This window comes from Culex pipiens, chromosome 1 (assembly GCF_016801865.2).
Source record: "Culex pipiens pallens isolate TS chromosome 1, TS_CPP_V2, whole genome shotgun sequence".
Taxonomy (NCBI): Eukaryota; Metazoa; Arthropoda; class Insecta; order Diptera; family Culicidae; genus Culex; species Culex pipiens.
This window is the reverse complement of record NC_068937.1, coordinates 16,400,055-16,413,885: the sequence shown is the minus strand read 5'-3', so window position 1 is coordinate 16,413,885 and position 13,831 is coordinate 16,400,055. Positions and strand designations below refer to the sequence as shown.

The 13,831-nt window shown below is 41.5% G+C and overlaps 3 protein-coding genes and 1 pseudogene across 3 annotated transcripts; 2 read left to right on the top strand and 2 right to left on the bottom strand.

Annotated features, from left to right (window-relative positions):
- Positions 1-5,915: 5,915 nt before the first annotated feature.
- Positions 5,916-6,994, top strand: LOC120431152 (mitochondrial GTPase 1). Its single transcript, XM_039596292.2, has one exon. It carries the CDS (start codon positions 6,028-6,030, stop codon positions 6,973-6,975), a length of 948 nt encoding a protein of 315 aa, XP_039452226.1. The 5' UTR covers positions 5,916-6,027; the 3' UTR covers positions 6,976-6,994.
- LOC120431153 (chromobox protein homolog 3) lies at positions 6,968-7,858 on the bottom strand. The gene is made up of 2 exons (XM_039596293.2): positions 7,728-7,858; positions 6,968-7,670 (listed from the first exon to the last, which is right to left on the bottom strand). The coding sequence occupies exons 1-2, from the start codon at positions 7,732-7,734 to the stop codon at positions 7,051-7,053; spliced, it is 627 nt and encodes a 208-aa protein (XP_039452227.1). The 5' UTR covers positions 7,735-7,858; the 3' UTR covers positions 6,968-7,050.
- A 3,254-nt stretch (positions 7,859-11,112) lies between these two features.
- Positions 11,113-13,779, top strand: LOC120431147 (double-strand break repair protein MRE11-like; annotated as a pseudogene).
- LOC128092770 (DNA replication licensing factor Mcm7-like) lies at positions 12,258-12,892 on the bottom strand. The gene is made up of 3 exons (XM_052707355.1): positions 12,749-12,892; positions 12,545-12,604; positions 12,258-12,419 (listed from the first exon to the last, which is right to left on the bottom strand). Exons 1-3 carry the CDS (start codon positions 12,890-12,892, stop codon positions 12,258-12,260), a joined length of 366 nt encoding a protein of 121 aa, XP_052563315.1.
- Positions 13,780-13,831: the final 52 nt, after the last annotated feature.

The window sequence follows — 13,831 nt, the reverse complement described above, 5'->3', positions numbered from 1 at the left end:
GATGGTTTGTCGTTAGCGTGTCTATTAGCCTGTGGCGCAAAAGGCTTTGACAGGTAGCGCTCGTATTTTGACAGCCCTCTGTCACGACGGCCATGTTTATGAAACCTGAAACGCATTTGCTGTCAAAATTTGAAAATAAACAACCGTGTGGTAAAAAAGGCATAATAAGGCTTTCTAGTCAGAAATTTACCAACACATTCAAAGTATGTTTACATGACAGCTGGACGTTTGTTTGCATCAGGTTTCCTATCTCTTTCTAGCAATTTTTTTTGTCAAGCGACTTCTAGCTGGTTTATTTGGCTGACTGCCCGATATGTCAGCCAACATACTTCGCAGGGCTGTGACAGCTACAGCTCGATCATTGTTTGCATCAGGACACTGTGACGATGAGTTCGTCATTTTTGAGTTAAATTATATTTTTTTCACTGGGCCTAGAAAGCCTTATTCGGCAAATGTCAACTTTAAACCACTCTAGTGACCGTATTCTGATTCACGATCAGGTTTTCAGGCGATTTAGATCAGTCGGTATATCCCTGACTGAAAAGTCCGTCGGACGTCCGTCGTTTGTCGTCCGTGCAATCGTACGACGTCGCACGACAATGTCGCGCGACTTTCGCACGGATGTCAGACGTTTTTGCACCAAAATGTCGTATTTGTCGTACGATCGATAATCGAAATTGTTCGACATTGTCGTACGACATTCGACCGACGTCGCACGGTTTTGTTATTTAGGATGTCGTGCCTTTGTCGTGTGCTGTCATTTTGGTATTTTGAGTTTATTTTCAAAATAAAATTCACTTTGTTTATGTTTTTCATTATTTTTATTCATTTGTATTAGTTTGCACTGGCCTGGCACTTTGTTTTTGAAATATTCACTATCACTGCAGCCATACTTTTCTTAATTTCGCTTAGTGACGGGATTGGCCGTTGCACAAGAAGGAAATACAAACCGACTCCTTTTGGTCCGACGATGGCCAACCACTTTTGGAAAGGTTCTGCTTGTCTACCCTTCCAATGTTCGAGTGCTGCCCCGTGGGAAGTTTGTCCACCTCGATCGCCTTCACCCGGTGGATGTTCTCGGCCGAAAGTATCTCCAGGAAGAAGACTGAGTTTTGATAATTGCACTTTTGAGATTCCGCTAGAAGTCCAACACCACCAACGCATTTTCATTGTCCTTTTCCTCTTGCTGGTCCACGTCCAGCAAAAAGCACTCTGGAAACTGTTTGTACAGAGCTGGAACGAATAAAATAATTTAAAAAAAAATGCAGGATTCAAGAATTTAAAAATATTAAGACATGACGTGTTTTATAAATATTTTGCATTTCAAATTTTTTATTTTTTTTTGTTTTGAAATTTCAAAGCTGACTTTCATTAGAATTGTTGGGTTTAAAAAAATTAAACATGTTATGTTTGGTTTTATTGTGGGTAGCAGTGAGGTTCTGATGTATCCAATGACAAAAATAAATATTTTCAAAATGCCGTTGCAAATATTTTTCAAAGTTAATATCAAAGTTCATAAATAATATTTATAAAAAAAACCAAAATAGTTGAAATCACAAAATTGTAAAACATAAAAATAGATAATTTTAAAAACTTATTATTTAGTTTATGATTGTATTTTTTAGAATTACAAACCTCAAGATATCAGGAATCAGAAATTTTAAAAATGTTATAATATTAAAATATTAAAACGAAGAATTTTGAAAGTATTAAGACTTTCAGGAATTTTAAAACTTCTAAATTATTTGGAATATTAAAACTTGAAGAATTAAAATACAATTTTCCAGAATATCAGAATGTAAGCACTTGTTTTTAGGATTTTCAAATACTAGATTTTAAGAGTTCTGTAAGGCTGGTACAAATATTTTTAAAAGTTTTTGTCACCCCCCCCCCCCTTCAAAATTGGCCCGAAAAATCAGGGGGCAAAAAAAATATTTTTACAATAAACTTCAAAATTTCAATGAACATTCAAGTGCAACCAACTGAAATCAAATTAAAATACATTCTCCTGCGTTTAAAATCATTTTTAGCATGTTTGGGTTTATTAAAAAATCTTAATATTTTTTGAAAATTTTCGATGCAAAATCTTTTTTTTTCGATACAATTTTTGTTTTTGTCAGATCTTAGATTTTTTGAAACCTAATGATTGCAAAACAACTGAACTAGTGTAAAATGCATTTTAAAACACTTTTTTCATTTAAATGTGAAGACTATGGCATGTTATTTAAATTTTTATTTTTTTTTTTTTTTTTTTGCCCCCCCCCCCCCCCCCCCTTGACCTCGGCCAGGGCCGAGGGACAAAAACTTTTTTAAATATTTGCATCGGCCTAAAGCCAAAAATTTCACAATTTTAGAATCTATGAATGTAGGAATTTAAGAATTTTATTATGTTTGTAGTTTATGTTTATGTTAGTAGCCTAGAGTTTTAGCATTTTTTTAATGCCAGAATATATGTTATCTTGAGAATTTTATTAAAACTAGGCACATTAATTTTTTTCAAATTCTCAAGATTATAAATAGCCTTGAATTTTTTCATTTCAAGATTCAATGTTTTTTTTTTTTAAATTATGCAATTTGAAGAATTTTAAAAGAAGCAAGGAATTGTGTAAATTTAAAAATTTAAGAATGTTGGAATTTTTTAACTTCAAATTTTTATATTTTTTTTGAATTAAAAATAAAAAATTATGGAATTTTAGATTGATAGTTTTAGGAATTTTAGAACCTTCGATTTTTTTTTAATTTAGGATTTCAGAAGTTAAGAATTTTGGAATTTTAAGAATTTTTAGTTTTTTATTTCAGAACGAAAGAGTTATATATTTATTTATGTTTGGATTTTAAAATTTTAAATACATCATTTACCCTCCAAACTTTAAAAAAACTTAATCTTTTTAGAATTTTTGAAATTAGGATTTCAGAAGTTAAGTTAAGAATTTTGAAATTTTAAGAATTATTAAATGAAAAAATCTTAAATTCAAAATTGTGCAATTTCAAATTGAATATTTTTCTTCGTCGAATTATTAGTTTTATGTTTATGTTTTGTTTTGCGTCATACAAACGCACTCCCAATACACCTCATCCAAAACACTACTCACCGGTTCCATTAACAAATTCTGGCTGTTTAGAAACGTCGCGCGAGTTTATTATTTCGTCCTCCTCCACCTTTTTATTCAAGCGGAACAGTGATTGACTCCCGAGCTTCAATGTTCCGTCTCCCTCCTTCTGTTTCCGACACATTCAACACTCGGAAACTCCTTCTCCTTTGGGAATGCAACTTCCGCGGAAAGCAAAACACCAATCCGCTTTCTCAATCGCAGACCGATTCCTTCCGATACCGGAACATGGCCCACCGTCTTCGTCCTTCACAGCCACGACAACCGAAATCTGGAAACCAGAACATAAGACTATGATTTGGCCGTTCGCCACTCCAGCCGAAACTTTCCGGAAAAGTAACACAACTTACCTGTCAATCGGTCAAAATCCTCCAGTAGCCCAACAGCAACGACAACTGGTTCAATTTGGTTGAAATCAAGTCCAAACAAGATCAGCTGAAGAGAACTGTCAAACTGTTTGCGTCGACGAAAATCGTGACGTCGAAATTAAGGAAAATCGATGGAAAAAACAATGTCGCGCATGTCGAGTGTTTGTCGTGCGTTTGTTGTCCTTTCGACCAATCGATATCGAAACGGTAAAATCAAAACCGTGCGACAACTCGTACGACGTGCGACATTTTTCAAACAGGGTATATATGCACTTCGGAAGGAACCGGTCAAGAAACATTTCAAATGGGCAGCAGCAGCAGCAGCGAAAGCAAGCCAGAGAGGGTGAAGAAAACCCCAAGAAATCGTTCTATCTCCTTTGTTCTGCTGTTCGTAAAGTAATTTCTTGACTTTATTGGCCTTTAGAAAATGTTCACCAATCTGAGTTATTTTTTTTTTCACCAATCTGAGTAATTTTTGTCACAGATCTGTGTTATCAGGATTTTACGTGTAATTTAAGTTGAACTGAAAAATGGGTACGAAATTCAAACCACAGACAAACAGACGGGACACTCGAGTTCGGAACCATCGTCCTTCAATAACCGAGCCAAAACGGTTATTTCAAATGCAATTTAGCTTCGGCATCCACTCACCCGGCGTTGATGGCGCTGCTGTCGTGACAGCTCGCCCGTCTTTCCTCAGTGTGTGTAATGTGTTTTTGTTGTTGTAAAGTTGAGCGTGAGCACGTGGCAGCAAATGAAAACAAAACAAAATATGATAGAATTCAGGAAATCTAACGGTGATCCATAATCCAGGCTTTGCGGGACAAGATTGGGGCAGTTTCGACCAGGGTCAGATGAGCGGCTGACTAGCGAGGACATACCCTTTACCCCACTATTAACCCGGTAGGCCTGCCGCTGCCGAGGCTGCTGATGAGGCGTCCGCTACTGCGGAGGAAGCCAGATTCTGTGGTGAAGTCATCTCCTTCGGAGCAACCTTGGAGCAACCTGCTTATCCTTCATGGATTGCTGCTCAGATTGCTGCTGCTGGTCGTCCTTTTGGTGATGTTGCGTCGATCGTGAGCGCCACTCAATCTTCATCCACAGTTGTTCGCCGTGAACACGTTTCCCGCGGATGTTTCGAAACGAAACGCGGATGTTTTTGGGAGCAACGGGGAGGACCAGTGGTTTGGTCTCTGTCGTTGCGATTGTGGTGCGTCGTTGCTGATGCTGCCGCATGGTTTGGCCGTCATCTTCGGCCGTCGGTGTTAATTTTTATTTTTATTTCATCGAGTAACTACTGACGATAAGCAACAACAACATTATTTAAATCAGCTGTTGATGTTTACAATCGTTAAGGCTTGATTGTCTCACGCATCCACTGACATGACACATGACAGTAATGGGTTTGTATTGGTATGTTTGGGCTGCGCTTCGGCATAAGCTCACCAGGCAGCGCTGGCGTCGCCGTGATTTGGTGGTTTGATGAAGGACGATGAATTTCAAAAAATATTTGTATGGAGAGTCACGTCTGTTTGTCTGTGTTCAAACTGTGTAATTTATGGTTAGTGTGGCAAATGGCAACCCGGTTCTTGTTTTGATTTTACTGCACTCAAAATCCACACTACTCCAGGAAGGTGCTGTGTCCTATCCCTCGCCTAGACCAGACCAAAATCCCAAGGGAATGATGGAAAGAGAGGTATCACAAATCCGTATAAATAATTTCAAGATTTTGCAGGTGTAAACCGAAAACGCGATCCAAAATTAAAGTGGACGAATAAGGCTTTTAACTGCTTATTTAATTGTCGGTGTACAGGACGCCGCACTGTTTAATTATTTTCTAACGTACATTCAATTTTGCAGTCCAAACCCAGTCATTGAATTGGAAAAATAAAATTCTTTTTCAAATTTTCTTTTCTTGATTTGTGTGCACCTACGTCGAAGACCAAGATTGTTTACTTTTTGCTCTTTGGTCTGACAGTCTTGGTCTGACAGATTTGGTCTGACAGCTTTATCATGGATTTTGCAGGAAGGTGCTGTGTCCTATCCCTCGCCTAGACCAGACCAAAATCCATGATAAAGCTGTCAGACCAAATCTGTCAGACCAAGACTGTCAGACCAAAGAGCAAAAAGTAAACAATCTTGGTCTTCGACGTAGGTGCACACAAATCAAGAAAAGAAAATTTGAAAAAGAATTTTATTTTTCCAATTCAATGACTGGGTTTGGACTGCAAAATTGAATGTACGTTAGAAAATAATTAAACAGTGCGGCGTCCTGTACACCGACAATTAAATAAGCAGTTAAAAGCCTTATTCGTCCACTTTAATTTTGGATCGCGTTTTCGGTTTACACCTGCAAAATCTTGAAATTATTTATACGGATTTGTGATACCTCTCTTTCCATCATTCCCTTGCACTACTCATTTCAATTCATTTTGTAGTTCAGTACCATCCCAGCTCAAAACATCGTTGCCGGCCGAACCGAACGAACCTGTGCTGAATCGCGGTCACTGTCCCCAAATCTTCCCAAAAATCGTTCCAAATCAACCACAATGAACCGCTTCCGCGCGTCCTTTCCGGTGGTGAACCGGGAGCTGCTAAACTGGTTCCCGGGCCACATGGGCAAGGGCATAAAGCAGATGCAGCAGAAGCTCAAACAGGTTGACTGCGTGATCGAGGTGCACGACGCCCGGATACCGCTGTCGGGGCGCAACTCCGAGTTCCGGTACACAATCAGTGGCGTCAAGCCGCACGTGCTGGTGCTGAACAAAAAGGACACGATCGAGCGGCGGTCACAGCGGGCGATTTTGGACCGGTTGCGGGGGGAAGATTCGGAGGCGCGGCACGTTCTGTTCACGAACTGTAAGGATCAAAGCTGTGACGGGATTCGGAAGGTGATGCCGCTGGCTCAGGATTTGATACTGGGGTCGAATCGGTTTAACCGGACTGATCAGAAGGAGTACTGCATCATGATCATTGGCGTGCCGAATGTTGGGAAGTCGTCGCTGATTAATGTGCTCCGGAATCGTCACCTGAATCGGAAGGGCGCGTCACAGGTTGGCGCCGTGGCTGGTATTACGCGCAGTGTGCTGCACAAGATCAAGATCTGCGAAGATCCGCTGGTTTATCTGTTGGACACGCCGGGCATTTTGAAGCCGAACATCGCGGATACCGAGACGGGACTTCGGTTGGCGTTGGTGTCCTGCCTGCAGGACCACCTGGTCGGGGAGGAACTGATTGCGGATTATCTGCTGTATTTGCTGAACAAGCGGAACAACTTCCGGTACGTTGAGATGATGGGACTGCAGGAACCAACGGACTCGATAGCGGAAGTGCTGGTTTCGGGCGCGCAACATCTCAATCGAACGCTCAAGGTGCGAAACTTTGACGGCAGTATCGTGGTCCGACCGGACGTGACGCTGGCCGCGAGGCACATGATCAAGTCCTTCCGGACGGGGGCTTTCGGCAAGATCTTAATCGATAGCGACAAAATAGAGTGATCGTGTTGGTGTAATTCTAGTCCTTAGCAAAAAGTGGGTAAAATAGAATCTTAAAAATCTAAAATATACCTTTCTTCAATCCTCCATCATGGCTTCCAGCGTTCCGCTGGGAATCTCCGTGCCAGAAATGGTCTCCATCCCGCCACCTCCTCCCCCATCAACCTCAACGCCTCCCTCCCCATCATTCCCACTCGCCACATCCGGCCGTTCCTCCTCGTAAGCGGCAAACTTGGCCCGTTCCTTCGCCTTCTCCACGACCTTACTCTTGGCCTCGTAATACGCAATCACCGTCGCCGGATCGCGCTCGTTAACCGTGGCCGCCGCCAAAATGTCCATCTCGTCCGTGCCGCTCCACTGAACGAGAAACATCAACTCCCCGCCGCAGTCGGTCGCCCCGACAATCCGCGCCAGTGGCAACTCCCGCTCGTACCCCCGCGGCTTCGTAATCTCCTCGAGCTTCTTCTTGCCGGCCTTCTTCTTCGCCTCCTTGAACTCCTTCATCCGACGCGCCTCCTCGTACTTGGCGATCAGCTCCGGGCAGTCCAGGTTCTCGTCCGGCTCCCAGGTGTTGTCCGCCTCCGAGTAGCCCTTCCACTTGAGGTAGTACTCGATCTTGCCGGCGGCCGTGATGCGCCGGTCGAGCACCTTTTCCACCACGTACGGTGCCTCGTTGCTGTCGTCGTCGTTCTGGGTGGCTGGATAAAGCTTGAATTAATTAGGGTTTTCATTAGAAAAAATTAAGAAAAACTCACTTTTCATTGCGGAAAGCGATGCTGTTGTGCAAAAAAAAATTTTCAGTGCGGCTTGTAAACAAACTTTTGTTTTGTTTTGAGCTCCAAGCAAATTTTGACAGCAGTGCTGCCAATCCAGATAAAAGGAACCAGCTAAACTGAAGTACAGGAACGATTCGCTAATTTGAATTCCATTAATTAAGATTTAAGCTAAGAATAAGATTGTCCGTTCGACGCAGTGTGAACGCAGAACGCTGTGCCAGTTCGATTTTTCCATCAACTGTCAGTCGAACAATCTGCAGGGGTTGCTTTGTTCAATGGTCGATGACTGGCAGGCTATGGCAGGCGCAAAATTTTGCGTTTGCGTTCAGGCCTGACGGACAATCTTATTCTTAGCTTCAGGCCTGAACGCAAACGCAAAATTTTGCGCCTGTCATCATAGCCTGCCAGTCATCGACCATTGAACAAAGCAACCCCTGCAGATTGTTCGACTGACAGTTGATGGAAAAATCGAACTGGCACAGCGTTCTGCGTTCACACTGCGTCGAACGGACAATCTTGTTCTTAGCTTTAAGGCTAGTATGCAGATCGGAAGGAAAGGGGTCAAGAAACAGCTTAACGCACAGCAGAACAAAGGAGATGCAATGATTTCTTGGGGCTTTTCTTCACCTTCTCTATCTTGTTTTCGCTGCCGCTGCTGCCCATTTGAATTTTTTCTTGACCGGTTCCTTCCGAAGTGCGTATACCGCTTTAATTGGGTACTAAACTGCCCATGTTCGCATAAATGTCCCATGTCCTAAAAGTCTTTTGTTGTTTTGAAAAAGCTGCTTTGACGTTCAGCGTTGATTCAACAAAAATATGATTTTCAAATCAACAAAACGTTTTGTTGATTCAAATATGCCTTCTTTTTCTGCGTGTCCTGATTTCTAGAACAGGGTCTCTATTCTCCCCCCCCGCTCGCCTTGTATGGTGCATGTCTCGACTGAGCTTTGTTGCTTTCGACCACTTTAGAACAGTTTCAAACTAGCGTGTGTGTCTCCGCAATAGAATACCCTGACTCTTTGGTACTTTGACATCGATTGTTGTCATTTTTTTTACTTTTTACAATTTTTATTAGAATTTAAATTTAAATATCCCAAATAATAAATTTTTTGGAATTTTATAATTCCTGAATTGGGTCCTAAAATGAAGCTTAGATTGCTGATATTATTGTTTACAGCGATAAAGCTTATTTTTCTGAGTACAATGAACCTTTGTACGACCACAAAGAGTTTAAAATGGATTTTTAAATCAATTTTGAAAAATTAACCTCGCGGTCCTTCTTGACAGAAAAGTTCCTACTTGACAGCTCGTTCCAAGGGGACCATAGTTGATCCATCGAAAAAATGTTGTCTTGTCAAAAAAAAATTTTGCATTAAAATGAAAAAAAGTGATCAGAAATGGTTTTTAATCGTGTTTTATACCGTTGTACATAAAAATTGACATAGGGCTTTAGTCCCCAATTTTAAAAAATATGATCTGTGCTGAAGATTTTCATTTTAAATTCAAGAATTTTCGAATATTTGATTTTTAGATTTTTTTTCTAATTGGGTACTTAAGACCTATGTAATTTTTTATGTACAACGGTAAAAAACACGATTAAAAACCATTTCTGATCACTTTTTTTCATTTTAACGCAAAATTTTTTTTTGTCAAGACAACATTTTTTCGACGGATCAACTATGGTCCCCTTGGAAAGAGCTGTCAAGTACATAGGAGCTTTTCTGTCAAGAAGGACTGCGGGGTTAATTTTTCAAAATTGATTCAAACATCCATTTTTAACTCTTTGTGGTCGTGCAATGGGTCATTGTCTAAGTCATTGTACTCAGAAAAATAAGCTTTATCGCTGTAAACAATAATATCAGCAATCTAAGCTTCATTTTAGGACCCAATTCTATATTTTTTGTCGAATGTATAAATTGACAGGGTTAAAGTTGTGGAATTTTGTAATTCAAGAGTTTTTTTAAAGGTCTTATAAGCTTTTGTGCTTCATATGTTTACGGGACCATTTCAGAATTAATGAATTCGAATCATTCGAATGTAAGAACTTTGGATTTTTTTTATTTGAAGAATTAAGATTTCCAATTTTAAAATTTATGATTTTTAGAATTTTGGAAATTTAGATTTTCAAAATGATTTTAACCTTAATAAAAATTTATGATTTATTATTTTGAAATTCTGATCATTTGAATTCGAGATTTAAAAAAAATTAAGAATTGGGTACTAAAGCCCTATGTCAATTTTTATGTACAACGTTAAAAAACACGATTAAAAACCATTTCTGATCACTTTTTTTCATTTTAATGCAAAAATTTTTTTTGACAAGACAACATTTTTTCGATGGATTAACTATGGTCCCCTTGGAACGAGCTGTCAAGTACACTCAAACCCCGATGGTTTGACACCAACTGTTGTCAAACGAACGGGGTCACTTTTTAGTTTGACACCCCTTTTACACGGAGTTCACACACACTACTAAACGTTTATTTTGGTAGTGTGCGTGAGCGCCGTGTAAAAAGTGACAGTTCGTCACTTTTTAGTTTGACTTTGACCAACCAACGGGGTACAAACTAAAAAAGTGTCAAACGAAAAAGTGACCAACCACCGGGGGTTGAGTGTAGGAGCTTTTCTGTCAAGAAGGACCGCGAGATTAATTTTTCAAAATTGATTTAAAAATCCATTTTAAACTCTTTGTGGTCGTACAAAGGGTCATTGTACTCAGAAAAATAAGTTTTATCGCTGTAAACAATAATATCAGCAATCTAAGCTTCATTTTAGGACCCAATTAAAGAGGGGTAAAATTTAGAGTTTTGTATTTCTAGAATGTTTGCATTGTTATTTTATGATTTACAAATTTTAATGGTTTTTTGATGAATTTTGAGATTTTTGATTTTGGAATTTAAAATAGTAGAATTTTGAAGTTTTAGAATTTTTAAATTTTAAACTTAAATAATTTTAAGAGTTTTTAGAATTTTCGAATTTCGAAGTTTTGGATTTAAAAATTTTATTATTTTAAAATTTGAGAATTTTATTTTTTTTAAATTAATACTTTTAGAATTTTAGGACACCTACAGTTTTGAAATTTTAGAATGTTTGAATTTTAAGCTTAAAAAATGAAGAAGAATTCAGAAGTGTTGATGTCTAATTTTTTCAATGATTTCAGATTTTATAATTTGGGAATTCCATAATTGGGTACTAAAGCCCTATGTCAATATTTATGTACAATGGTAAAAAAACAAGATTAAAAACCATTTCTGATCACTTTTTTTCATTTTAATGCAAAAAAATGCAATGCAATTCAGAATGATCGGCTGGCAACCTAAGATTCGAGGTTCCATCATTCCGTTGATTCCAGAATGAAATCGGAATGATATCTTTGAACTACATCAGCGATGCCCGACTGACACTGGTCAAAGTGTTTCTGGAGAAGGCGGTTGGTTCAATATTTTATGGTGCTGCACCAGAACCTGGCCGATCGGGGGCCGAAGAACTACCTGCCGGAGAAATCGTTGACAGGTTTCCTGGTCCTGGCCATCTGGGGTAACGAGCACGGAAGAGGCCACTTCCCTAGCGGAGGGCGAGTCCTTCGACAAGCGCTGTGGCATTTTGAGTATTCACAAAAGTCTGTTCCGGATGAACCCGATCAAGCTGCAGACGGTTCGTCCGTTTGTGTTTGAAACGGTCAATTTGGTGTAGATCGCGGACGAATTGCAGCTGGACGAGGGAGACGTTCAACAGAAGGTGCAAAACTTCGCGGCGGAGAAGGTCGAAGAAATGATTGAGAGGGCGAAGGGAAAGTGCGCGGAAGAGGTCGTCCATCGGTTCAAGGAGGTAGATCCGGACAAGCAGCTAGAGGTGCTATCGGCGAACAGTATGACTGAGCTGACCCGCAGGATAGTCGACTACGAGGACGACGACGCGGCGGAGCTTATTATCATGTTCTACGAAAGGCAAGGGATGACTCACCTGGACGCGGTCGCCGACGCCATCAACGAGGACAACATTGACGAGGTGCTGGCTGGGTTTTACGAGAAGGAACCTACAACCTACAATGACATACTCAAAATGTTGCACTCTCGCATTCAAAAACGCGGAGATCCAAATCCACCGCGCGGTTCCTTGATTACGATGACGACGACATTGGCTTAAACACAAAATCCCGCAACAACTCCACGTCAAGCTCAAAGGCGGTGCCACCAGCGCCGATGACGACTCGAGGAGGTCGGGGAAGTCGCGGAGGAAGGGGATCGAGAGCGGTGGTCGATTCTAGCATTACGGGTCGGGGAAGAGGGAGTCGCGGAGGTCGTAGGGCATCGACCAGCAAGGTTGACTTGTTCTTGGTTAGTGCAGCGTCGCCGGCGAAGACAAGCTTCCCTGCGAGCGGACGGAACATTTCCAAGGTGGTTTACATTTCGGTCGAGGATGACGATTACACACCCTCCCCGTCACGCTGAAATATTTTACATTCTTTTTATTTTGGAACCAGTATTAGATTGTTGGCTTTCTTATTTCTTATCTTTTCCTTTCTGGATTCGTATTCCTAAATTCTGGCCCGACTTGCCGACCTGTAGCCTTGGTCGTGCAGCGCTTCATCACGTCCGAAATCTTGACCGTCTTGTTTGCCCCGGCCAACTCCCGCACCAGCACGAAGACCTTGTCCGACGTGTTTGGACGCTGTAAATAAAGAATGATTTGTTAGTAGGTCGTAATTTGAGTCATTTATAAAAAGTAACTTACTGAGTGGTCTTCTGCTCGGTTTAGTTCAGTTTGGTCTTGGACATTTGCAGCAGACGAAGGACCTCCTTCACGTCATCCTTGTCAACCTCGTCGGCCAGACGGAGCCGGGCAAGGGCGAATCTCTGGCAATTCGCGTGTGAAAGTACCTTGGTCAGAGTCAGTTTGTTGCTTGTCACGCCATCCGCGGAGTTGTTCAGACAGCCGATCCGGTTTGCTTCCAGGAAAGTCTTCTTCTCTCAGTTCCGAAACCATGGCCTTGAAACCACTTTGATGAATCGGCAAAGGATTCCGCTAATAACGACGTGATCTCCGGGTCGATTACCGTGACACATAACGGTCACCGAGCGCGGAATGTGTCCCACGAGAACATGATCGCTGTGCTCCTGGATCTTTATCTCTTTGAAATTCATAATCTTCGCGTCTGCAGGTACAAACGGTCACCGGATGTGTGCACCCGGAAATCCTCCGCAGGACAATCGATCGTTGGCAAGAAGCTCACCCATCTCACCTTTTGTACATATCGGCATCACAACGGCCAAATGTATAACTGGCCACCGGCATCATGGGCCTCACCTCGGTGCTACGGGTAACGATTCTTCGAACCGTGATCAACTTGTCGATGCTCTCCGGCTTTACCCTAGGATCGAAACCGCCTTTGACACGTTCGGTGTAAACCTTGTAAAGATTGACCAGCTCGACCGGAATCGTGTTCCGCGTATCATCTCCTCCTTGCCGGTGACACTGCCATCCTGACCTGGGTAATTTCCACCGTTGGTCAGTGGAGCTTCCCCACCGGAGACAGTGGACGCATCTCCCCGGTTACCGTTTCGAAATCCCGGGATACGACCAACTCAGGTCGAGGGAGTTCTCGCCGGATTGGTTCACCACGAGACAATCTTCCGCCACGGCAATCTGCTGGTGGAGACGATAGTCGAAATGGAGGTGGCCGCGATGATGGTTGGATTGCTGTTTAAAACTCCTCCACCCAGCTCGTCACTGGCTTATTTTTTAAACGTCCTCTTCCACCAGTAAATTCGACAAGGTCTCGGACAAGGTCCACTTCCGGGTGCCTCGTTGGGATGGTTGGGATATATCCGCAGGGACTTTTGCTTGCCGCAAATGATGCCAGAACGAAAACGTGTATAAAAACATTGGATGAAAACATGTTGTTTTGTTTTGATGTGATGACGTTTACACGCTAATCTGAAAAACTCATATAATAGAGCAAAACATTCTCATCATTCCAATTATTCTGGAATTAAACTGGAATTATTCCAGAATGATTGAGTGTCAACCCCCTTGGGCACGCCAATAAAATCTCCAAATCGAGTCGGCGTAAAACCTGATGG